General features: G+C 34.2%; 1 protein-coding gene across 5 annotated transcripts in view; it reads left to right on the plus strand.

Annotated features, from left to right (window-relative positions):
- Nucleotides 1–27,004, plus strand: part of PCDH9 (protocadherin 9) — an 858,927-nt gene that overhangs the window by 524,582 nt on the left and 307,341 nt on the right. For 4 of the 5 annotated variants that reach the window (XM_054701649.1, XM_054701651.1, XM_054701650.1 and 1 more), the window contains one exon: nt 22,516–22,717. In XM_054701649.1, coding sequence (XP_054557624.1) covers nt 22,516–22,717 — 202 coding nt within the window. The remainder of the gene's footprint in view (nt 1–22,515; nt 22,718–27,004) is intronic. The other variant, XM_054701652.1, reaches the window with a different exon arrangement.

Raw genomic sequence — 27,004 nt, forward strand, 5'->3', positions numbered from 1 at the left:
AAATCTTTTTAAAAATAAAAATGCTACTACCAACAAAATTTCAGCAAAAGTTCATAGGTATTGAAATGATGCATATTGGGGGCATCAAGGCAGTCTTCAATGTAAAGGTATTTTGATATGGATCTTAATATGGGAGCAGATTTGGTTCAAAAAAAAAGAAAACGGTCCATATAAGTGAAACTAACTGCAGTAGAGAACAAAATGGAGCCGGGGGGAGGTATGTGAAATATGGGACACCATCAGGAAGTAATCAGTTTTCTGATTGGAAAGAACATATTATTGGTACAAGAAAATAATAAGAGAGCGCATAGCTGATTGGTTCGGTGGGGTTTTCTACTGATATCTTTAAACTCTGTGTGAAGAATAAGTTCTATGATGTAGACAGATAAGAGTGTGTATTTTACGTACATCTTAGTAAGATTTAATGTTGTTTTAGGGGAAAGGGGCTTGGAATGAGGTGGCAGGAATAAGAGAAAGTCTTAGATATATTTCAGGTAAGAGTACATACTTACAAAGAGTGAAAGAGAAAATATAGAAGAAACAGTGGCTAGAAGATAAATTGCATGGAATAGACACATAGAAGGTAAAATGCTTAAAACTACAACTCTCTAAGCCTGTTATTTTCTATGGGGAATATAGATCATAATTTAAAGGAGAAATGTCACATTTCTCCTTTTAGAAAGTAAACTTCGGGCTTCCCCAGTGCTGGGTTGTGAAGCTGCCCGCAGCCTGTCTCTGCAGTGCAGGTTCCATTCCCTGCCACAGGCGAGGGTCCCACATGTCTTGCAGTACTTTCCTGCCACCCACTGCCCCCTCAGCAGTGTACTTCGTCACTCTGCCTGTTCTACTCTCCCTCTGGCTCCAGTGAATTCTCTTAACCTCTGTGCCTCTGACTGTACCCAGTGCTTGTATCAATACACAACTTAATTTAAAAAAAAAAGAAAGTAAACTTCAATAATGAAATCTTTCTTGAACTTCTTAGAAGTTTTTTTGAGGATCATAGTCATCTAAAGCAGTGGTTCCTAAACTTTATGAAGTATCAAAATCATTTGAACAGCTTGCTATTTTTTTTTAATTTAGTAGGTGACTTAGTAGGTAATTTAATTGAGTCTTAATTTTGAAAATAAAGGCAAGTAGCTATTCAGTATGGATCTACACATCACTCATTTAGTCAGGGAGTGTCCATGCTCAACCCCCAGTTTTCCCTGAAGTTATAACAAGCTGCATTGCTGCTACCTTGACCTGATGACATTGCTCAAAGTTATTTGAGTAGCAACTCAATAAAATTAATCTCTTAAATGTCTTTTAACACAGATACAATTATATAGATTGTGAATGACATAGGTATGTAGACATGCAGACAAATGAGTCAGAATAAAATAAATAATGAACATATTTGGAAATAATTTCCTTATTTTTAATAGGAATTTTTGTTGGCCAATTAGTGTAGATTGTATTTTTTATTTTGCTAAGAGGCTAGTGAACTTATCCCATGGTGGTCTGGTTGGATGGATTCAGTGTGTCCTGCTAGCAGAATTACAGTTTAAAGTCTGTGCTTTTTTTATCTTGCTCCAAGCTCCATGGTGCTCAACCAAGCAAAAAGCTCCAATTGCCTTCAAAGATGGCTCTTCACTCCAATGAGCACTGTGGGGTGCTGAGCAAGATGAGATTCCGGCCCTGTGTAAGAAGCTTTAACATATGCCTCATTTTAGTTCTGACTCTACCTAAAAACAATTCTATGGAAGCTTCAAGGCATGCAGACATCTCTAATTCTCAATAGGAATTTATGAATTTTTAGTGTACTGAATATTTGCAAGAGTCTTGGGAAGTTAGGATAAAAAAATCAAGGGTTAACTAATTTTCATATCTGACTTGTCTCTCTTCATCTAGTCCATCTGTCAGAAAATATACGGATAATTTATAGGTCAGTGGTGCTAAGGTGTATTCAGGTAAATACATATACATGTCTATTTATTTTGTGAAAATTATCTACATGTTGTAGGCAAAAAGGTCACTTTTTAATGGTAACAAAGATACCTGCAGAGTTATGTAAACTTTCATCTTTATTTCTCAAATCTTGTCAATTGACTTCCAAAAATGATAATACATGCTCTGTTCCCCCAAGGCCTTCTCGGACATAGCTAATTCAGCAACATTTTTCTCTTATGCTATCAGATTCAGCAAAGATTTTTTTCTTGACATTTGGAAGGATCCTGCTATCTTCAGAGCTACAGAATATTGTCATGATTAAAGGATTTTCTGATTTGCTTTTTGTGCATGTGTTTTGGATTTATTTGCTTGAAATAATTATATACCTTAATTTTAAATGCCCCTGGAATTAACCTTCTATGTAACATAAGCGAGAAATCTATAAAACAATTCATGAAATATTATAAGCCAATAAATAACTCTAAGCACTAACAACCTAACTAATAACAGTACAATTTACTATATTTTTGGTTTTCTCTCTTTGCATAATAGAAGTGATGGCTGTTATAGAGACTAGTTTGTCAGTAAGATCAAGAAAACAGAATGTTACTGAATTTTGTTACTTAGCATTAAATATGCATTGTTATTTTCTCATTTGAAATTATAAGTGGACTCTAATTCCTGGTTTAAGATGATAATGACAATTATAATATGATATAAAGTGTTCAATTCAAAAGTAGTTGTGAGACTTAGCTGCTTGGTCTCGCTTAGTTTCTTTACTCATTCTCATGTGACATACCACTCTGTTTTGAAATGAAATTGTTTAGGTCTTCCTTTGCTTTTTCTTATTTGCCCATGAATGGTATTGAGATGGAGAAAAACAGAATATTAACGTAATGTGGAAAAATAAGCCTGAGTTTTTTTTATTGTCTTTGAGTGATTGTACCCTAAGGAGAATTGTTAATTAATGCTAAAGGGTTATGCCATTAGTGCTCCAGAATTTTGTGGTAGCCTAAATCAACCAGGAAATGCATTTTGTTCAGAGTTCATACTTCCCCTTAATAAATAGTATATTTAGAAGTGAAGTCAGATAGCTCCATTGGTCCTTAGATAGATTTGCCTCTGTCATCAATTTATGTATCTACAGATGCTGTTTGGTTTATGATAACCCTAATTATATATGTGTGTGGATAAAATAGCCAATTTTATCAATGTATTTCCAACTTTTTCATTTGAAATTGCAACAAATTATGGTCCTAGGATTGTTTCAGTCTTGATTTCCTGGTCTAACCCATATAAACAAGGGTAAGCCTTAGGGAACCTCTCAGTGGTAAAGCAGTTTTAATTAGCAAAAGATCCTGAAACTGCACATTCAAAACACACTGTTACTCAGCAGACAATATCGGTGCCACCAGTCAGAGTTCTCATTCACAACTTGTTGAAAGACAGGAACTTTGGGGAAGAGCTGATGAGGGGTAATGAGAAGTGTCACTTAAATGTAGTCCCTGGAAGTGAAGATCAAAGTGAAGGACACTCATCCTCTGGCACTGGAACTCCTATCAAAGTGTCAGGTTTCCCAGTTATCTCAGTTCTGCAGTTCCAGCCGGGGATGGGAAATGTTCAGTTAACTTTGTGTTAGAAATAAGATTCTTCATCTTGAGCTTCTCAGCTCTTAATTCTTCTGTCCTATTAAAGGAAATAGGAAATGGTGGCATTCTTTTAGCAATAGCTAAACTAATTTGTCACCAAACCTTAGTCCTCAGGAAAAAAAAGGGTAAACATTCATATACAAGTGTGAAATTTTACTATTTTGCTTATAAAAACCACATTGTTGAAGTTTGATTTTTAACTGATATCCATACTTATATTTTTTTTTTAAGATTTTTTTTTTAAGATTTGTTTATTTATTTATACGAGCACTGAGTACAGTCAGAAGCGCGGGAGGGCAAGAGAATTCACCAGAGCCAGAGCAGGGAACAAAACAGGCAGACTGACGAAATACACTGCTGAGGGGAGCAGCGGGCATGGCAGGAGAGGTCTGCACGCCATGTGGGACCCTCGCAGGCGGCCAGCAATTGAACTGGCACTGCAGAGGCCACAGGCAGCTTTGCAGCCCAGCGCTCAACTGCTGCGCCACCAGGGGAGGCCCTTTTTAAGAATTATTTTTATTTACTATTCTCTGTGTGTTGTAGATTTCATTTATTCATAATATATTGCTCTTAATATGCTGTGAATAATAAACTACTAGATTTATTTCTAGGAAGAAATAAATCATTAATCTAATCATTAATATTGGGCAATTTTGGACAATTTTTTTTTTTTTTTTAGATCTTGAGAATCAGAGATAATTTTATTTTATTTTTTTAATAATAAATTTTATTTTTATATTCCCCATACAATTGCAGCCCCCCCATTCTGACCCCAATCCCTCCCCTCCCACCAATTTTAAAACTGCTGCAGTCAGAAACTGAATATTAAGGATGAACCACGCAACCCCTCAAATTTGCTTTGTTTCAAAGAGGCTTTGCATTTAAATGTTTTGGGCATTTGAAGTTAGATGCATTAATAGATTGGTCACTATAATCAGTTGGTTAAGTCAGTATTTAATATTTGAACATACCTTTTTTTTCATTATTGGTCACATCAATACCTAGACTTATTTCTCAGACAATGCAAACTGTAATGAATAATACTGATGACACTGATGACAAAGAATGAAACTCAGCATCAAAAGGGGAGAAGAAATAGACTATCTCAATTCCCTGAACTGCAAAGAGCTAGGGCAGCTGTCACCTCTCTGGTGGATGAAAGCTGGTACTCTGTTGCTGAAGGCATTTAAGGTAAAATAAATGGTCCTCCGTTTCCAAGGAACTCTTAGCAGGCTGGAGATTTTCTCCTCCTCTATCGTTCTTCCATATTTCAAGCCCCAACAACTTATAATTTGCTGAACTACATGGTGGTGTGTTAACATTTTCTACTTACAAGGAAAGTGAGGGGTGTGCACACGTGGGTGGGAGAGAAAAGGAGAGAGAGAGAGAGAGAGAGAGAGAGAGAGAGAGAGAGAGAGAGAGAGAGAGAGAGATTTTAGGCATTCATTTGGCTCTGAAAGTTGGAAAGATATACTTACCACTGCTCAGGCAATGTAGCTTAGAATCTCCCAGCAGTTAATAGTCTTGTTTCAGCATCAGACAAAGCAATGTCACCCTAAATAATGCCACCACCAGTGCTGCAGATTTTCCACTATTTATGGCCATTTGCCCATTCACTGGTCTAGATAAAAAGAAAAAAATATACACACCTTCCCCCTAAATCAGCTATCTTCTATGACAAAAGTTACATGACATTTTTAATAATTCTGTGGGTATGGTTGAGAACAGGAGAAGTTGAAAAAGAAGAGACCAGGGCAGGGGAGGCGTGGTGGGGACAGAAGCAACAATAGGAAATAAATGTTTTGAAAGTCTCTTAGGGAAAATGCAACAGTATGCATGTGTTTTAAAATTGGAGAACAAAATTAAAACCTGCTAAAATACTCTTTTCTCTTGCTTCTTCTGCCAAACACACAAATATATACCCTAGATGGAGGGATAAGCCACATTAAACTGTCTGTGGTTTCAAGTGTTCCAAGGTCTGTATTAGCATAGTTATTTTTTTTTTCATAAGTCATTCTGAAATGACTTGAAACAAAGGTCTTTCCCAAGGATGTAGAACTTAGAGAAACATAATGGAGTCTGTGAATCTGATGGTGTTCGTCCTCTTGTTTGGATGACAGGTAAATTCAAGAAATAAGCCTTTAGGCTGAAATTTGTATATTCAGTCAATAATTATTTGACCCTGTTCTAGAGCTATGGAGATAGGGGACAGTAAGATAAAATGACTCTGTGTCCATGTTGCTAATCAACTAGTAGACATGTAACCTATTTATCATTGTATTACTCTAATAGTCATATAACTAGTCTGTCATTTAGAAAATGGAGTCACTTTTGCCATCATTGGGTACAAGGGTGTGTGTGTGTGTGTGTGTGTGTGCACAATTTTGTTTGTGCAAGTAGAGAGAGTATATTTGCAAATAATAGCAAAAAAAGAGAAGAATTTGATCCTTATGTTTAAAAGTACCACTTGAGCTAAGTTAATCAATAAACCTCTTTGAATCTGTTTCTACCACTGAAAAAAGAGGTTACCAGTGAAGTGAGAGTTTACTGATTATGATTATTACTATAAACCACTTAGTATAGAGATCAGAAAACAAAGTCTGAAAAAATATTAGATCATTTTTCTACCCTCATAATTATTAATACAATATTCTTCAGATTTGAAAAGTCATAGATTACAAAATAGAGTACCATTATTTTATGTACTATTAAGAAAATAATGTTGGCTATTAAATTACTGCACACTTTCTTAGCATGATGATTATATGACATACTGAGAATCCGGAATGTATATGTACATTTTTAAGAAAACATTTTGTGTAAACAAATGGGTGTTGAAATTGTTTTCTGAGACATAATGGTTTTGTGTTTTACATTTAGAGATAATTCATATTAACAGAGTTTTTTCATAGAAAAAAGATAAAAATGTATAACTATATATGCACATACTCATGAATGTATTGAGGGAATGAATGGAATTGAAAAGTAAATTAACTAGGGAAGGATCATGACTAAACATTACCCTTAAGAATTTCTTATTCTGTAGTTTAAGCAATGGCCTAGTACAACTGAGTAGTCTTTAAAACTATAGGTACCACACGCTAAAACAAATTTGTTTGTATTTCTACTTGGGAAATTAGAGTAGATATAATAAATATTTGCAAATTAAATACAGTTCAAAATAATAGTGTTTCTTCTTACTGTGTTCATTTTCTAAGTGGGAAACTTTCTATTTCTAATTATATTTAGAGCCACTGGTTTCCATCAACTAACTTATATAATGATATTATTTCCCCAAACAAATTTCATTTATATATAACATGTAGAAACTCAAACCATTTAACTCAGAAAATGCAAATCATCAAAATCTCATAAAGGCCAGCATTCTGTGATGTGGAGTCACTGACAGAGTAGTGTCAGCTTATAATAAATATTGTGTTATGGATAGATAGGTACTTCATGTAACTGTTGATACTTTGCACTTATAAATGAACTAGAGGGGTATAGGATGAATTTCCTTGCTTCGTCGGCAGAAGGTGATATTACACTGTGTTTCCAAGAATCCCTGGTGTGTAATACTAACACACACACCATTCAGATCTACTATATTCCAAAAGATTATTGTGATGATGAATTTCAAGTGGCCCTACATTGCTGTATAGTAAATGAGACTTTTGTTTACATCACATTTAGATTCAGAAAGTACATAGCTGTTGATCTGGCAAAATCCATCCTTGTCATGTAATCTGAACCACACAGGGGCTCCTGGCCTGCCAGTCTCTCTTCTCCTCCTACTTGGCACCCTTCCTGAACTGATCAGAGGAATGTGAGATCCCACATTATTAAGGGGCTTTATGTGCAGTGGCCTGATGCCAGGTGCCTTCCTTTCATTTGTATTAGCCCTTCATCTAGAATCAACAGATGCCACAATGACTCAGTAAGAGCTGTTTACTGTAAGGAGGCTAAGGGAAAGTTCACTGGAAGAAAATGATCCACACCAATCAATGGAGTTGTCCATAATTTGTTTAGAACTGGAATAGAGCTCCTGTAAACAGTTATCATGGTTGGTATGCATTGATTTCTAAGTAGTTTAGGCGAGGCCTAACAAATTCTAACAGAGATTACCTGGTGGTCTGGGCTCACAAGTGCAATTAAAATGCACATTGGAGTTGGCTTGAGGAAACTCCTTTTTGTTGCTCTTTATTCTTATTCCTCCTACGCTGACTTGCTTTTCTGGGGCAAGAGGTAGTTCTGCTTTACACTATTTAAATGTTCAAATGTTCTTGCTTCCATTTGTAGATTCAAGAAAGCAATAACAACTGTCTTGGAACTCAAAACAGGTTAATGGTCAAATCTGTTATTTGTGTTTCTTTCTTGTAAAAGAAAATTTGTGGTGTGTACCTAACTGTTGTTTTTAAAAAGTCAAACTTGGAATTTTATTAATTTTAGTCTTCCTGTAATGTTAGTATCATATTAGTGTAAAACACTTAGGGACTATTAACTCTTAGAAGTAGATCTTTCAACAGGCTATGGAGAAAAGTATTTCCAAACACCCCCCTCCCCCACACCCTCCCAAATTCCAGTGCTCCTGGGTGATATATGTGCACCTTTAAATATGTGCAACATGCCTAGAAGGAGTCACTTTCACAGTAAGAGAATGACATTTATTAAGGAAATAGAAAAATAACATTAGCTTTCAGAGGAAAACTCTAGGTTTTTTTTTTTTTTTTTCCTTTATGAGAGAACAAAGTACCTAACCAAAATTGCTTTTCAAAGAGTAGCCTAAATGCAAAGAGGGAACTTTTCTAATTAGAATGTAATTCTGAAAGCTCTTATGGTGTCTTAACTCTACTGAATATGGAAATTTCAAGCCTTCTCTGTTAATTAACTCAATGCACTAACATTAGGATGGACAGGCCTCCTCACTGCTGAGCTTTAGTATTACACTCTGAAAGCAGCGTGTCTGTGGGGCTTCCATCACTATGCTTGCGCCCACAACTGCCTTTGTTCAGTAACAGGCTGAGCCAAGTAAATGGCCTGCTGGCAAGCATTTTGCTTTGATTTTGCTTTTTTTTTTTCTTTTTCCTTTTAAAACCTTTCATTTGTTTTGCCAACACGCCTGCTTTTCTGGCACACCTGCTTTCCTTCTTAGATAGTGTTAGTTCTCTCAGAATCAATTGTGAGCAGCTTGCAACCAAATGCCTGATTAAAAAGTTAGCAGACCTTGAGTGCAATTACTTCAGCTCTATAGCACTCAGGCATTAAACCTGGTGTTAATTGTTTCCCATTTTTGTAACGATCCTTATAATAGGATAAAAACAGAAGAGATCATTTCTTGTAGTTAAAACAGCAGAAAATAAAGTCATTCACTCTGATTAATCATTGCAATATGAAATTAAACACTATTAGGAGTAAATACATTTTAGAATACTTTTTGTTTCCTGCAACAAAAGACATCTTACCTTCTGTGTCAAAATGTATTTATCTATTACCATTATAATGAGCTATTCACCTAAGTAAAAGGTTTACGTGATAGGTAAATTTTTAATATACTTGTTTAAAGGCTTTTATATAGTTTCTGAACATTAATTACCTTAATCATTGTTTATCATATTTATATATCACCTTGATAAACCACTTTGTGGTCAGTGTGACTAATATTTTCTTTGCAGTATCATATTAAAAGCATTGGTTTTGATCATAGAGATTAAGACAGTGATTCTGTATTTTCTTTCACAACATGAGGGTCATCCATGGAAGACTGCTGGTAGTCCCCAGTGAGGAGGGCATTGTAGGCAGAGATACAACTTGTTGAATGGTCTCAGAATTAAAAGAGTGGAGAAACCCTCAGAATAACATTTGAATAGGGTCCATATTCACTCTCACTTATGTATTCATTTTAATTAAAACAAATGTGAAGTTTACCTACTATGAGGGCAATTTTTGATCTAACATCGCCCTACAGACATTAAGAGAGATTAAATGTGTGTGGGGATTATATGATTGTGCCCTGGCCCTATGACTGGACTTCTTTCTATCAGTGTTTCACAGAAACTAAATTGGATAGCTGCCGTGTTTGATCAGTTATCACCCAAACTGCAGGCCTGATGAAAATTTAAATTTTCATGTCTATGAAAAGTTAGTGATCAAACAAGTTATCTAAACTGCTTTCTCTATATCCCCTTTCACTCTGTGAAGCCTAAGGTAAGATGCCTCTGTAGATATTAAGCTCTATGATCTATTCCAGTAAAGGTAATTCCTTAATTCCCAAAGTACCATCATCTTTTTCCAACTGTGAGAGTAGCACATGGAGAAGGTCAGAATTATTTTCTGATATGTAGAACATTTCAATTCATCTTCTTGAAGTTTACTCTCTGGAATATGTCCCTGGAAGTGTCAAGTTTGTTTTATATAATTATAAAATATGAATGAAGATGTCTAATAGAGAATCTTGAAAAGATTATGTTATAAAATTTTAAAAACATGAACAAAGGACTATTTACTCAACAACCACAACATTGAGAATACAGATATTTTTTTTTAAATACATGTAACTATAGAACCTTTATTTATGATTTTAAAAGGGCCAATCTAAGTTAAATATAAGAATGATGATACATGAGTATTTATATTAACAACAATATACATAAATAAACACACACAGTAGAAAGTAAAATTCAGCATGATACATTAACAGTGGTGTCATCTTTTAAACTTCCTGAAAATACACAGAAGCAAATTCACTTTTACTACAAAAGTGTTCATGTCGTCCTTTTCCTGTTTATTATTTTTTTTACTTTTTTAAAATGTATTTTTAATTATACATACAAGAACTGGGGTGTAGGCCAGAGGTGTAAGGGTTGAGAGTATCCACCAGAGACAGAGTGGGGAGCAGAACAGGTGGATCTACCGAAATACACTGTTGAGGGGAGCAGCAGGTGAGACAGGAAAGATCTGCTGTACCTTGTGGGTAGCTCCCTGGAGGGGATCAAACTGAGGCTGCAATGGCTGGAGATAGATTGATAGCACTGAGACTTTAACCCCTGCACCAGGAAGGCCCCTGTTCTTTCCCTGTTTAAACCTTAGATTTTTTTTTAATTACCTTTAGAGAAGTTTTAGGTTTATAAAAATATTGGACATAAGTGCTGTGAGGTCCCATATATTCTCTTCCTAAATAGGTTTCTCATATTAAAATCTGCTTTAGTTTGTTTTGGTAGCTTTGCTGCAAACAAGGAACAATATTAATGTATTATTATTAATTGAAGTATATAGTGTTAGCTCTTGTTTTCTAATCTTTCTTGATTATAACCTAGATAAAGAATACTATTCTTTCAAATATTGAGTTGTACTGTCTCCACATTTTATTTTACTATACAGCTTTGAATAATTTCTGACTGCAATCATTTCATTGAAAAAAATGTATTTCAGTCTAGCCATCTGTCCATCATTTAAACAATACGTAGGGTATTATGTTCTTGATTTTCAAGGTCCTAACTATAACCTTTAGTACCTTATACACTGTTCTTTCAAAACACAGGATGCCTTAATGTTCTTACATTTTAGTGCATATGCCAAATTGTACTATACGATATGTTACCGCTGGTGTGAGAAATTTTATATGTTTTATTCTGAAACCATCTTACTCTCTCTGAGCCAGGCAATAACTACAAGTCATTTCTGTGAACAAAATAATGAAACTAAGTTCAAGTGGACTTGTTAATGTTTATTTTGTTATCTTTCGAAAATACTGCTAATATTTTTGTGTCCCAATCCTTCTGAATTGCTGCGTTGACATTTATAACATAGTAATTGTGAGTTTTATCTCTTTTAAAGTAATTGTTTTTCTGAGTGCAGTTCATTATTTTATGAATGATGCCTAATTCTAGAGGAATTCTTGACATGCAGAAGTTTTTGACATATATTTGAATTATGTATTTGTACTCACGGAAAATAACTTATCCCCAGTGCACAAATAACTGAGATTGGTGACTTGGTGACATTTTCAAAAGAGAGACCAAGAGCACAGTAGTGATTATAATTAAGATGTAGGAGTGATTTTTGTTTCAAACACCCAGCTCAAAGTCACTGTAGCTGTCTATAATAATAGGTAAGTTTGTTTGTTTGAAATAAAGTCCAGCAACTTTGACTATTAGGAATAACGATTGCTCTACCTAGGAGAAAAGAGATATAAAACTTACTCAACTGGGATTTAGCTGTTTTCTTAAGATCATTAGAAGGGCTCTGATTTTCTAGCAGAGTAAAGCAAGTAGTTACATATTACACTTTTCAAAGCAATAAATGCTTAAAATATTTTCCCCCAGCTAATCAGGAGGAAAATGTGTATAGTTTGTACTATCCCCTTCTTTTTGAAATGCTTCATTTATTTCATCACATATATTTTATATATACATATATATGTAACTTGTTTCAGAAAAGAAAATAACATAACAGATAATGAATTGACACCTCAAGACTGTATCCTGTTAATAGAAAAGCCTTGAAAGAAGAATTCAATATTTGGTCAATAGTAGCATCATCACATTTTGTGCCTATAAACACATGTTCCCATAGCCTATATATAACATATCATAATCTATGATTTATAGACTATGTCTTACTATCTACCTTCTCCATGCAAATTAGTAACCCCATTATTGTGCTTATGAGGATCAACTTCTCTATCATAACTGACTATTTTGTTGACTCCTTTGCTAGTGTAAAAATATTTGATGGTTTGGGTATTTAAACCATGTGAATCATAGACCAGAAAGTGACTCTTCCTCCAGAGTATCACTCCCATTGGCTTCTTTTTAATCTGAAGAGTGCATGACAAGTGGCTAAGAATTAAATGTGATACATGGGCTTCCAATGACAGATATCCACTCCATGTGTTAGTACTAGTTCAGTGAACTTACTACTTATTCACTGCCTCTAAAAAGAGCTTTAATGTTTTTATACTACAAAATAAGATTGAAAATTTGAATATAATCAAAGTGTAATGTGAAACACAAGGACAATTGAAACAGATTATACCGCATTTTAGGTGCAAATTAGCAATCCTTCATGAGGACATTCAAATAGCCTTACTGTACAATAATAGTATTTCTTGGAGAATATATACAGATTGTTTTTTCTCCCCTTCTATTTGTGTTTCATTCTCTAACTTTGAATAACATTATCTGTTCTCCAAAGTCTTGAATTACTAGTTTTCATTCTTACTAGATAATTATGATCTTGTTCCTATTCAAAAATACACAAGGGAAATTTAAAGTGGCTGTTTGTGTATGTGTGTGTGTTTGTGTGAATGCACATCTTTAAACTCTTTGCTGACCCAAGTGACCATTTAACTAATTAACTAGGTATACTCAGGTTACTTATGACATAAAATCAGGACTATCCCCAAAACGGTACTTCTTATATTAAAAAAATGACCTATTTTTATTTTACAAGTTTTATTTTGTATTGAAATTATTGACAGAGGGTAATTTCTAAGGAGATTCTTAGCACCTCTTGTTAATTCTGCTAAATCTACCTGAAAAGAATTCTTGAATTTGATTTGCTAAATCAAACTCTATTTCTGTTATCAATACTGACAAATATGACACATTTTAGTGATTTTTCATAATCCACAAAAAGCTCCTTTTTGTAAAATACCACATACTATGTCAGTGAACTCTATATATTTACTCAATAGCAGTGATAACTTAGTGTAAGTTCTAATTAAATGGCTACAACTATCATCTATGCTGATTTTGTAAATATGATGAGGATAACTTACTTTGTCACATGGATTTGTTTATACTAGAAAACTAATTTGGAAAGGACTCTTGCTGAGTAGTTTCCTCCTTATTTCTGTACATATAATTTATAGATGCAAAAATTCTGCTTGCAGATTCAGAAGCAGCTGCTCCTGTTTAATGTAGTCATTTTATATTTTGTATGCTCAGATAAAGTGCTGCATTCCTACTGGGCAACATTTAACTGTGAGAAATAGTTGAGGGTGTTTCTGATAGCAGGGACTAAATAAGAATATGAGAAACCAAATAACCTACAATGCTGACAATTCTTAATCTTCTCTGTATGCCTTGGACCCCAGAAGAACTTTAAAAGTGGGGTGATATGCTACCAAACCAAAGAAGAAAGTTGATTCAAACTGTTTTCTCTTTGTTCTGCTGTTCTATGGAGGGGGGCGATATAGGGAAAAGATTCCTGTTTTATGCTTGTTTTTTTAATTTAAATTCAAGTACCAATAGTATACCCTAAAAGAATACAATGAATGCTCTTCTCCATTTATTGAAGCTACCAATTGTTTTACAAATTAAGGAAAATACTACCTAACTACATCAACCACACCGATATCAAAAAGGAATAAAAATAAATTTTTATTAAATTTTCACCTTATGTCATTAACATGAGTCTTCCAGCTATAGGCATGAAGTCCTCAGAGACGTTCAATGTATTTTATTTACGAAGCACAAAAACACAGGTCCTTACTTTGAGGAAATCATCTCACCATTAGACATTTACAAATTAGGCTAAAAAGGCTAAATTTAACTTAATGAATTTCTTACAAGCACATTGAAACAAGGTTTCTAAAATAAACATGTAGTTGAGTTGGGCAGTGAGAACAATAGCTGTCAATTTTGCCCTGAAATGAAGCACTTGTTTAGCAGCAGGTAACATAGGTAACAAACTGATTAAGAGTAGTAAATATGTACAGTTGAAGACTCTCCCATTTTCCCTGAAATGCTGCTGGACTTTAAACGGTTGGTTATAATCCATACCGTGGTCTGTCTTTCTATAACATAAAAAGCACCAGGAATCGAAAAATTCATTTAGTTGTTGACACCTTTACATATATCAACTATGATAGGTGAAATTGTTATACGATTTTCTCAAACACAAACTGACCTTTCCTATTTTTCTCCAAATATTCCAAAATGTAAACATCAAAAAAGAAAAGAAGGAATGGTTGACAGCTAGTGGAGTGGTACCATGCTTCATTTTGCTACTTTGGAAACAGAGTAGGACTCACTGCAAAATTCTTTCTATGGATACAGAGAAGTTTTAGAGTTCCAGAAAGCATCTCTGGAAATGGACAACAACACTCCATTTCTACAGTGTCTCCTTTTGATTCCCTGATCAAATGATGGGCAAAATCATTTTCATCAAATAAATATCCATTATAAAATCATAAAATTCCAATTTGGTGTAATTTGCTATATATATGTTCTCTAGGAAATCTTATTTGTTTGGTTGTCATCATTTGTTATTTGAGGTGGTTAACATTTCTCTATCTAGGTGAAACAAATCCTTAGTATGAGAAGACTATGGACTTACAAACTCAAATAAATATGTGCACCACTACATTTCTTGCAGCATTGTTTACAGCAGCTAAAATCTGAGGGAAAAAAAAAAAAAAAACCAAATTCCCACTAATAGATGAGTGGATAAAGAGGACATAAGATGGAATTTGGACATGTTCAGTAAAATGGAAAGAATTTAACCTAAATGAAATAAGTCAGAAGGAGAAAGTCAAATATTGGATGACCTTATCTATTTGTGGTATATAAGAAAACAAAGAAAAGGAATAGTTTTAAAAAATATCACGGCCTCCCTGGTGGTGCAGGCCATTGAGCGCAGCACTGTGACACTGTCTGCAGCCTCTGCAATGGGGTTCAATCCCGGCCAGCCAGGGAGATACCCACATAGCAAGGCTGACCTCTCCTGTCTCGCCCACGGCTCTCCCCAGCTGTGTATTTCAGTCTATCTGCCTGTTGTGTTCCCCACTCTGTCTCTGGTAAATCCTCTCACCTCACCCACTAACACATCTGGCCTGTACCTGGTTCTTGTATGCATGAATAAATAAATCTTAAAAAAATATATTAAACTAGATTTGGACAACGGAACGGAGGTCACCAGTGGGAAGATAATGGGGGTTGGAACAAGACTGGAAGGGTTTTAATGCATAGTGCTAGTGATTAGATTTTATTATTATTTAATTTTTAAATTGTTCATAGAAATTAAAGCTAAACAAACAAAGGATAAAAATGTCAGATTTATAAAAACCACGTATTTTTTACTATTAAATTAATAATACACAAAAGTATGCTATACATAGGCTGGGTGGAATAAATGTCATCCTGTTGTGCAAGTCACAGTAGTTCAACCTGTTGTCTTGCAGGCACTCAACCATTTTTCATTTAACTCTTGCCCCAAAATAAAAAATGATAAATCTTAAAACTGAAATGTTTTCAATAAATTTGGTGAAGAAAAATCAAACCCCTGATTGTTAAGTATATAAATTTATTCAGTGCTTAGAGTAACAGATTAAGGTAGTGACAACAATTGTCCACAGGATTGAGATTTTTTGATTTGAAAATGTATGGGTGGGGGTTATATAAAAAAAATGTTCCAGTATATGCATAGTTACCAAAAACATTTGTATTTAACTCATGAATAGCCTACTCTATCTCAGTTACTCTTCTATCAGTTTTATTTATTTTCACAAATTGGCAATACATTTTATTCAGAGGATGGCAGATCTGGAGGCTGACTGTCATAAACTCAGAATGCATTCCCCTTCCTTTGATTTTTCTCCCCAGCTTTATTGCTGGAGAGTGAAGGTCTCCCATTTTTCAATCTGACCTTGCCCAAGTCTGCATAGTTTGCAAGAATTGGAAGGGAATCAAATTATAACTACAGGTCAAAATATCCTTAGAACTGTTTGGGAGTAGCTTAATGAAATTCTTTTTCCTTTTGTTGGGAACAACCACATTTATTTCATTCCAAAAGAAATCCTTCACTCAAAAAAGGAAACTCCATACCCTTAAACATTCACTCCAAATGTCTCCTTTGCTCCAATCTCCTGCAATGAAATTTTTCCCTGCCTCCGTGAATTTACCTGCTCTGGATATTTAATACAAATGGAGTGATACAATGTGAGAACAAAGTGTAGAGTTTGTGGATCATATGACAATTCTATGTGAAACTTCTTTAAGAAACCACCAAACGGTTTTTAATAGAAAATGCATGAAACAAAATGCTTAAGATTTCCAATTTCTTTGCTGCCTTGCCATCAGTTCTTCTTTTTCCCCCTTTTTATCATAACCACTCTAGTGGATGAAAAGTCATATCTCAATGTGTTTTGGTTTGCACTAACTCATGACTAATGATGATGACCATCGTTTTCACATATTGGTTGACTATATACTCTGTATATACTCTGTAAAAATGTCGAGTCTGTTGCTGATTTTTTTATTATTAATTTCTTTATTAGGAGGATATTGGTTTATAATACTCTGCATGATTTGGAGGAATAAGTTCATACTTAATCAGATGTCTGTTGCTACACCACCACCATAAAAACAACCATAGTCCTTTAGTTTAGTCCATTGGGCTCCCTCCTAACTTTTTTCCAAACTCCAGTCTTTTTTCCCTCTATTATCCTGAATTGCTTAAGAACCTGATAGTTTCCATAACTTAACTATTGTCAATAGTATTACAATAAACCTAGCAGTGCATCTATCCCTTCGAATTAGCGATTCTCTATTCTTCGAACAGATACCTAGAAGTGGAATTGCTAAATCATACAGTATACTTATTTTTAATATATTTTTTATTATTTCATATATTTTTACATCATTCTTCATTTGTATATAATATATGCTTTATCATCACAGGTATAGTCCCCATGGAATATTTTGAGTAACTTCAAAAGTATGTGTCCCATAGAGGATGACCCATACATTCTCCCTAACAGTGCATGAGCGTCCCTTTATCTCCACACTTTCATCAACTTCTGCTGTTTTGGTTTTTTATTTCCATTTCCCCGATGACCAGTGATGCTGAATGTGTTTTCAGGTGTGTGTTGGTTATTTGTATCTCTTCTTTGGAGAAATATCCATTTAGCTCTTTATTTTTTTAATTCACTTGTTTCTTTATTTTTGTGTTGAATTGTATGAATTCTTTGTGGATTTTGGATATTAGCCCTAGTCAAGTGTATGATTTGCATATAGCTTTCTTATTTACTATGGTGTATTTTTGTTTTACTTATAGTTTCTTTCACTGTACAGAACTTTTTATCTTAATGTAGTCCCATTTACTTATTTTTGTTTTTGTTTTCCTTATCTTTAGAGTTGAGTCCTCAAAGACTGCCTGAATCCAGTGTTGTGGAGTACTATGCCTATGTTTTCTTCAATGTGCTTTATGGCTTCCAGTCTTATATCCATGTTTTTAATCCATTTTGAGTGAATTTTTGTGTATGGTGTGAGAGAGTAGCCTAGTTTCATTTTTCTGAATGTGGCTATGCAGGTTTCCCAAAACCATTTTTTGAAGAGACATTCCTCTCTCCATTGTATACTCTTGGCTCCTTTCGTTGTAGATTAACTGTCAATATTCTCCACATCAATAAATATTAATACAACCATAAATATTGTATATTATTGAATCATGCTATTAAATTATTTATTAACCAATCATAATTTATTAACTAATAATTTCACTCATTTCTACCTTTTTATTATTGTAAAGACAAAAAAAAAAAAACTTATGGCCAAATATTTGCACATGGGGATTCTTCTAAGTCAATGGGACTGGTGTGTAGACTTGACTGAGAGTGAATATTCTCCACCAGTAGGAAAAACAAAAGAAATGCACTCAAGCAACAATTTGGATTTTATAGGTGATTCATATCTTTAGGAACTCTGAAAGAATCATGCTCAAATAAGAGTGGATATCTTCCTTGAGCTTCTTGAATTTTCCCTCTATTTCTTTTCTATCATTGTGAAAGAAAATCATATAGTAAATGTATACAGTGATGTTCCTCAAACCAAGACAGTGTGACCCATACTGCCTTGCAGGATCCTGGATTTTCCTCCATTCACATGCATAGCTCTTTGGCTTGTGTCTACTACAATGTCTCTGATTAAAACTTTGCTGGTCGGATTTCCTATTTGCAGTCCTGAGATAAAGAACAAGAAGCAGACTTTTTTTTTTAAGATTTAATTAATTAATTAATTAATTAATTAATTTATACAAGCACAGGGTACAGTCAGAAGCACAGGAAGGCGAGAGAATTCACCAGAGCCAGAGTGGGGAACAGAACAGGCAGAAGGACCGCAGTACACTGCTGAGGGGAGCAGCAGGCGCAGCAGGAGAGGTCTGTGCGCCATGTGGGACCCTCCCCGGTGGCCAGGGATCAAACCGGCACTTCAGAAGTTGCAGGCAGCTTTGCAGCCTAGCGCTCAACTGCTGCGCCACCAGGGGAGGCCCAAGAAGCAGTCTTAGTAGTTACTTGTTCCTATCTTACTCTTTTTCAGGGAATCCAGGAACTAACTTGCTAGTGATAAGTCATATAAGCAAACATGGCATCCATACCATTAATCAGACATATCCAATGATAAAAATAATGTTTCCCATGGGATAAAATGAAATTGGATAAGAAGTAGATTTGGGAAAGCAAAATATAAATGCCCAGGCTCTGGAAATTATCAAGTAATCTCATGATAACATGGGTCATCCCATTTTAGTCAGGCAAGGTTGTACTTCTTTGTTCACTCAGGTTGAACATATCCTTGATGATAACATAAAAGCAAATTTCCCAGAGGTAGTGAGTAAAAATGTCTCCCCTTCAAAAATTTTCTCTCTTCAAATATATGAAAAAAAATACAATTTCTTAAAAGGGGGGAGCTCATTTTCTTTGAGGAAAAATCATTTATTCTAGATAGTATTCATACCTCACCCTCAACCAAGAGCAGCTTCCACTCAGAGGAGACTGCAGACAACATGGTCTATAGACACCATTGGGAGATATGTCCCCAAATTCTGGCCTCTCCCTTCAGAAACTTCAGTACTTTTTTTTGGGAGGGAGGGGGGGTGAAAGAATCATGTATTTAAAACTACATAAATGGAGCCTCACTGGTTGCCAGGGGTTATATTCTCAGCACTATCAAACTATCACCAACCATTGCAGTAGGACTTTGATCCCCAGCCAGGGAGCTACCCACATGGCACAGCAGACTTCTCTTGTCTTACCCCTTGCTCCCCTCAGCAGTGTATTTCAGTAGATCCACCTGTTCTGCTCCCCACTCTGTCTCTGGTGAATTCTTTCACTGCCTGCATCCCTGGCATATACCCCTGTTCTTGTATGCATAAATAAATAAATATTTTAAAAAATAAAACTACATAAAGGTTGATAGACACAGAGGTTCAAAGACAATATGTAACTATAAATTTGAAGAATTGTAACTTTTATTGAGTACCTACTATGTATCAAGTATTATAAACCAAGAGCATTTCTTATGTTATCTGTTTTCGGTCTTATAACTCTCCTCTGGTCAAGGCACTGTTTTTTCCTTTCACAATGCCAGGAACTTGTTCAGAGAAATAAAACACTTTACTCTGGACCAGTTTCTGCAAAGCAAAGGCCCTCAGCCAAGTGGTCTATTTCTGGCTTCTTTCCAGGTGCTCATGCACAAAATCTGCACAAGTACTTCCGAGCCCTTAATGACACCTACAGCATGATAATTCCTCATTCTTCTACATTTTACTTTAATCAGATCCTCTCCTTACATCTTCCTTGATATATCAGACACTCTTCTGCCTGCATCAATCTTTATGATAAATTAAATATTGAGCTGTCTGATGAATTTCTTCATACCCTAAATGTCTATGTTCCAATTCTCAGTTCATATGTTTCACTATCCCATCTCCCCTTAGATATATTATTCACAATTTTGCAATTAAAACTTAAATATTTTTAAATCAGATCAATTAGGAAATATTTCCATGAGTCACAGTAGTTTAAACATTACATCACTCTAATTTAAAGCATTTCCTTGCAAATAAATTTCTCTAGATCTTTATTTTTTTTCTTATTTAATGTTTTAGTGTTCAGGAAATACCATAGTTTAGTATATGTAATTGTGAAAATAGTATGTTGTTTCTGAATTTTTAAAAAGTTTTACTTTCTATTCTTAGTGTAATTATAGTAACTGAAATATGATAGATGCTCAGTAAATACTCATTGTAATCACTATTCTGTAAAACCTGCTGGTTTCAGATATGACCAGTGTGTGGATTTGAACACATCTTTTGAGAAAAAAAAAATAGTATTATTAAAGCAACATTAATTGTTATTATTAGAAGACTATCACAGATGCAAACTTTTTTTACTTGTTTTTCTGCTTAATAAACAATCTTTTGAATGACTTATGAAGCTTCTAAAATATTTTATAAAGATTGTATATCCTTGTTCTTTTGTCCTTTTCTGTTGCTTTGACTTCTCTTTTTACTTACCTGGGCTATAACTAAGAGCTATTCCTCCAGGCATAATATAAATCTATTGACTTTTCAATGGGCCAGTCTCTTTAAAAGCTATGTTTAATAGTCATGTGTATACTGGCAGCCAAGTCACTGTCTTCAGTGTGGTCATTATCACAAAAAGATACTGATGAATTAAAGTCATTTTGAAAAAGAAACACAAAATACTATATGACTGTTGTTTTCCTTAGGTTACATTCAATGAAAGATGTAACAATATAATAATTAAAAATAGTTGCATAGCCTTCCCTAAGCAAAAAGAAATAATTTCAAATATAATATTCGAGTTTGACTTGTATAGTTTGTAGCTCTCATTTAGGCATATTTCAAATACTATCAAGAAGGGAATGATGATACTGAGATAGTTATGCATGAAGGTGAAATGTGCTACAATGGACTCAATTAGTACCATTTATGATTATAGTTTATGTGATGTCGGTATCAGTTCATTAAAAATGTACTGAAATATCAAATCATTTCACACAGGTCATTGAACAGCAATAAAGTGATATCAGCTCTTCTCCTTTATGACTCTGAGCTGGATTTGAACCAGTGACTCACAGGAAATAGACTATGTTCTATTGTCAGTCTATAAAACACATTTATAGAGTAGTAGTATATCAATTCCTAGCATTTTACCTCTAAATTAATTTATTTTTCTTTTAAATAGAAACAATCTATTGATTGCCTTTTGTAAAACATACACTAGGAATTCTAAAATGGTTGTAGTGGATATTACATATGTATATATTATGTAGCATATCATTTATATATTCATAATTTTAAATGTGAATAAAAGTGGTCACATGTGACATGATATTGAATGGTCTTTTGTCTATTAAAGCAGAATCAAAATTGGATGCTGTAAGACATATAGCACAAATTTACTACTCTTGTATAATTACATGAGACATAAATCTCCACCCAACATAGCTATAAATATCACCATATCTCATGGATTACATCAGCTAAAAGAATATTTTCCAAGAGAACCTACCAGTTATACATGCTGAAATGTACAATTTTTTAATTGGAATTTATTGAGTACCCATACACATATTTTAGGACACTTCTGATAATGGCATTATGAAAATACATGCCAAAGTAATATTCTAAAAATATTTCAATTGGAATTTTCTATAAGCAATGACATAGCAATATCTAGGTCAGTGTTCAAAAATGACTTCATTGCAAAAATTACCTTACAGCCATCTAATAAACACAATGAATGATCTTCAAAAGAAATAGAATGTTGCATTATCTATGTGTGTATTCACAACAAACATTTGCACATTTCTGCTTATTTATTTTTTCTATAATTTGGTCAACTATTGTAGATATTCCTTTTGCTGCCTTGTGACATCTTTCAATAATTTAACATTTGTTTTTCATTCTTGAATTATACCAGATTGAAATGCTTTCTGAAATTTTGAGAATTAGGCATTACAGAGCAAATAGCAAATAATAAATGTTTGTTCCTAGCTTTGTCCCAAGCTTTACTTATTTTGCCTTTATCTTGTATTGTTTGTTGAAAGATGTTTTGATTTTGAGTTCCGCTGCATCTGTTTTATTGGGAAGGAGTGTTAATCAGTGTGTCCTGTGGTCTTCTTTGTAGTCGCAGCGCCGCGTTACGTTTCACCTCCCCGACGGTTCCCAGGAAAGCTGCAGTGACAGTGGTCTAGGAGACCACGAGCCGGTGGGTAGTGGAACCCTGATCTCACACCCTCTTCCTCTGGTTCAGCCACAGGACGAATTCTATGACCAGGCCTCTCCGGACAAGAGGACCGAAGCAGATGGCAACTCTGACCCCAACTCTGGTGAGTCCCTTTCACAATTTCGATGACTTGGAGTTCTGTGTTTTGCTTGAGTTTTAAACTGTCATTCTGGTGAAAAGGAAATGGGCATCCAGTTGCATTTTTCCTTGCATTATTGTTGCATTATTTGAAATATATCGAGTCTAATGTGCTTGGTATATTGGCTATTAAATTGAATGATGCATCTTAATTTATGAACCATTCAAAAAGAAAAACATACTGCAAATAAAATCACAAGAAGACATCTGTTGCAAACGAGACATCCTAATATCAAAGATGTTAAAATGTGAAGATATTTTAGCATTCCAAATCGATCATATGCAGTCAAATAGAATAAGGTGGATGAAGAAAAAGAGAAATATATATAAATACTATAAATATGCATACTATATATCATATGTACATTCTATTTTAAAAATCAGGAAGATGTGTGTGTGTGTGTGTGTGTGTGTGTGTGTGTGAGTGAAATTGCCCTGTGGAAAGATATTTTCCAATGAAAACAGATAAAAGAAAATAATGATTAAGACAAATGTGAATAGGGGTCATACTGAATGGAGTTTATATTTTTCATCTTTTCACCTTTGAATGACATGTTTTTAATTAATACATCAATTATATAAAATAAGAGGGATGCAATTAGCAAATCTTTGTACTCAAAGAATTTCACCTCAGAAATCACTGCCATTTTAAAGAATGACTAGGGAAGATATTTCTTCCTGATCTTTGTAGGAAGTTTGGAAAGTATTCAGATATTTTTGCTCATACTTTTACTAAAAGTAAAGTTTGTTTTAAAAGTTAATTGACTGGTTCACTGTTATTAAAATTTTTTGAAGCTTGATTCAGTAGTTATTATGTCCAATCTAAAGCAATGAGTAGAGTTTTATGTTACTCAAGTTAGATATATTTTTCTAATTCATCTGAACTTGTATAAAACTGGTTGCCTGCAGTAAGAAGTGGGAGTAGGGAGACTTTTTCCTAATTTTCTGGCTATTCCTCTCCTACTACTTTAGACATGAAAGTGCCTCTGGATATCTTTAGTTGATGCAGTAATACCTAAAGAGGTAAAAAACGTGTGAGGGCTTTCTAAACTAGTCTTGCTGTGGTAATCCAATATTGTTGTTGCTTGACTTAGAGGATATTAAAGTGACTATTTCCAGGTGGTGATGGTGATCTTCTATATATGCAACCTGTCCTCCAAGCTGTGCCTCTGCAGATTTCTCTGAGACGTGGTTTTCTTCTCATTGAATTATATGCATGTGGAGTCACAGTTCATCTTCTGTCTCGGAGGTTTCTCCATACTCCAGACAATCTTTTTGGAAACTTCATACCAAGTCTGCTTTTCGATGTTCTGGTCTTCTATTTTGGTCTCATAATGAAAACCTAAATTCGTCTTTTGACTTCATATATTTAGAATGGCTGGCCACACTTCAAATGGCAAACTTATCACCCAGCAGTTGGGTGAGCTGCCAACTCTTCTCATTACATTGTTGTTGTTGTTGTTGTTGTTGTTGTTGTTGTTGTTGTTGTTGTTTTAAGCAGGCTAAGCGCCATTGAATCTAGATGATTCCATTGAATCAAACATTCCTACAGTTAAGAAATGCTTGAGGTAGACAGAACTCCTAACAATTCATTCTGAACTGATTTTATAATCTCCAGCACCCACCTCTCCAATTTCAAAACATTGCTTACTGTCATTGGGCAAATGATTTCTTAACTGGTTCTTCACCACCTGTTTCACATATGACAACAGTTGGCTCGTCTGTCTTTGGGCCTCAAATAAAACCATCCAAGACAAAAAGACTCCATTTTAAACATACTGACCCAAATTTCTTTTGGGCTTGTTTATACAGTTCACCAAAATAATTTTTAAACAAGTAAAAGCAAAAAATAACTATACAGAAGTATGGTTAACTTGAACTGCCCTGGGCTGGAACTCTATTCATTATGTACAGAATTAACACAATTACTTCTTAGACCTGGGTAATAGCACAGGGCAAGCTGCCAATTGGGAGAAGACAGAAGAGATTCTAAAGTGGAAAAATGTATTGTTTCCAAGCCTGTTACAATAAGCCTCCAGAGTTTTTACCAATCTAGTTACCTGGGAAAAGAGACCCAGGGGATGACACACCCTTGCCCATTCTAACATTCAGCTCAATATGGTAACTTCACTCAATGGGCAATAAAATCTCTTTAAACTGTAGCAGTGCTCCTTGGTAGAGATCGCATCATTGGGAAGAAAGGAGAAGAGGTAGAAATGGGCTCCTGCAGTTAACTAGTTCTTAAGGCATTTAATAGGACATAAAATTTTAGCTTTCTTTATAAATGTCTAGAACAGAAATAATTAGAATAGCCTAGAAATATTAAAAGATTTATAACTAAATGGTAATTCATATTAGGGTAGGATAATGCTATATTATCTTAAAATTCTTCAGTCATGATCTTATAATTTGAAGAATTTTTTAAGACGAGAAACAAAACAGTTGAAGCAATAATCTTCAATAGTAACAATCATGCTATTTAGACATAGACTATTTCCTTTTCATCAAAGGCGCTTCTTTCTGCTATATGGTTAATTCTTGAAGAGCCATGACTTTATAGAAATATTGCTATATCTACATAAATTGTGGATGCCAGTATTATTTGCAGAGTTTCTAAGTATTGCACCACAGTCCTATTTTTTTTTTCAAATATAATGCTTCCTAATAGAAATTCATTAAAAATCTGCACTGATTCATAGTAACTTTTTTCATTATTTTATTTTATCGATAAATTAGTACAAATGGCAACGTGTCAGTATTTTTTGGTAACTTTTGTTCATGGTTCTAAATACATACCAAAAAATGAAAACAAAAAAAAATCACACATCTACACACAATGATATTGATCTACAATATTCTTCTTTCTTTCTAATTTTATACTTTTTGGTTGTTGATGTCATAAAGTTTATATGATATTAAATTTGAACTTTGAAAAAATAAGGAAAGGTTAAAAATCTTTACATCAATTAATAGAGGTAAATTAAGTAAAGCTTTAAATTATAAAAGGTGGGTTTTAAAAATAATATATATGTATAAGCTAGAGTTGTCTGTATCTATTGTACCAGGTATGTCTCATGTCAATAATGTAGATATGCTGGCAATTTAAATTTCATTATTTCTTTTCTTTATTTTTAAACACATTTCACTGTGGCAATAAACTTCACTTCTTTTTTTTTTCCTCAATTGAAGAGGGTTTATATCATGCCAAAAAAAAATTGAGATTATCTATCTAGTTTAATAATCACTGAGATGTTGATTTCATTTCTTCCACGTGGGTCTCAAATGATCCTGCTTCATTCCAGTCCTCTTGGCCCCTTCAGGAATCTTGCTGTTGGTGGTGTTAACCTGAATGGACACATGTACAAGACACTCTCTGGAATCCTGGTGTAACTCTTTACTCTCTGGTTCTTCCTGGCTATCTGAATTCTGCTAGGGAATCCTGTCTCAGGACTCTTTCAACCTAACCTTCTTAAGTTACTTTGAATTCTGCCCAACAAGCTCCAAGTAGAAGGTCCCCCTCTAGTCCATTCTATTTTTCACCTCTCCTTATTCAAATGGGTAAGGATTTTAATGTCTGGGATTAAATTAGTCCCAGTGTTTTATTTGCTATGTGCCCCTAGAGGCATTCCTCCTTAATCATTATTATTTTTAATCTCAGTAGCAGTGGGGGAAAAATCCATGGTGAACTTAGAAATTTTCAAAATAATATTACTTTGCAGTTTTCATACTGTTTCATCTTCTATGCAATGAATATATGATTAATATGTGCTTTAAAAGGGTCTGGTAGAGAAAAGGATACCTATACAAAGGATTAAAAACAAGTTAATATTTCAAAAGTATTTTCACAAATAATTGTGAAGATGATATTTTGTGTTTGTTGTATTGCTAACACAATGCTATTAAATTGTATAGTGGATGGATATAAAAATGATGGATAATAGTAATTATTCCTTTTTTAACAAAATAGTTTTTAAAAAGACATGTGGTGAAGAACTTTACATTAATTATTGATTACCCTGAAAGGCAATCTCATAGGAAAGGCAAGGTACACTTGATTAGTGTATCAATTCACATAATGAATTTGTGCCCTAGAACCTCCAAAGGTGACCAATAATTTTCTTTCATAGGTGTCATAAGTGTATAAGTATTTGTGATAAATAAATAGTGAATATGGGAATGATATTGAATTATTTATTTTCTAATAATAATGATGAAATTATAGTTTTCTTAAAAGAAAGACCTTATTAGTAAT

This window comes from Talpa occidentalis, unplaced genomic scaffold (genome assembly GCF_014898055.3).
Source record: "Talpa occidentalis isolate TD23 unplaced genomic scaffold, MPIMG_talOcc4v2.1 talOcc4.5, whole genome shotgun sequence".
In the NCBI taxonomy this organism is placed as follows: Eukaryota; Metazoa; Chordata; class Mammalia; order Eulipotyphla; family Talpidae; genus Talpa; species Talpa occidentalis.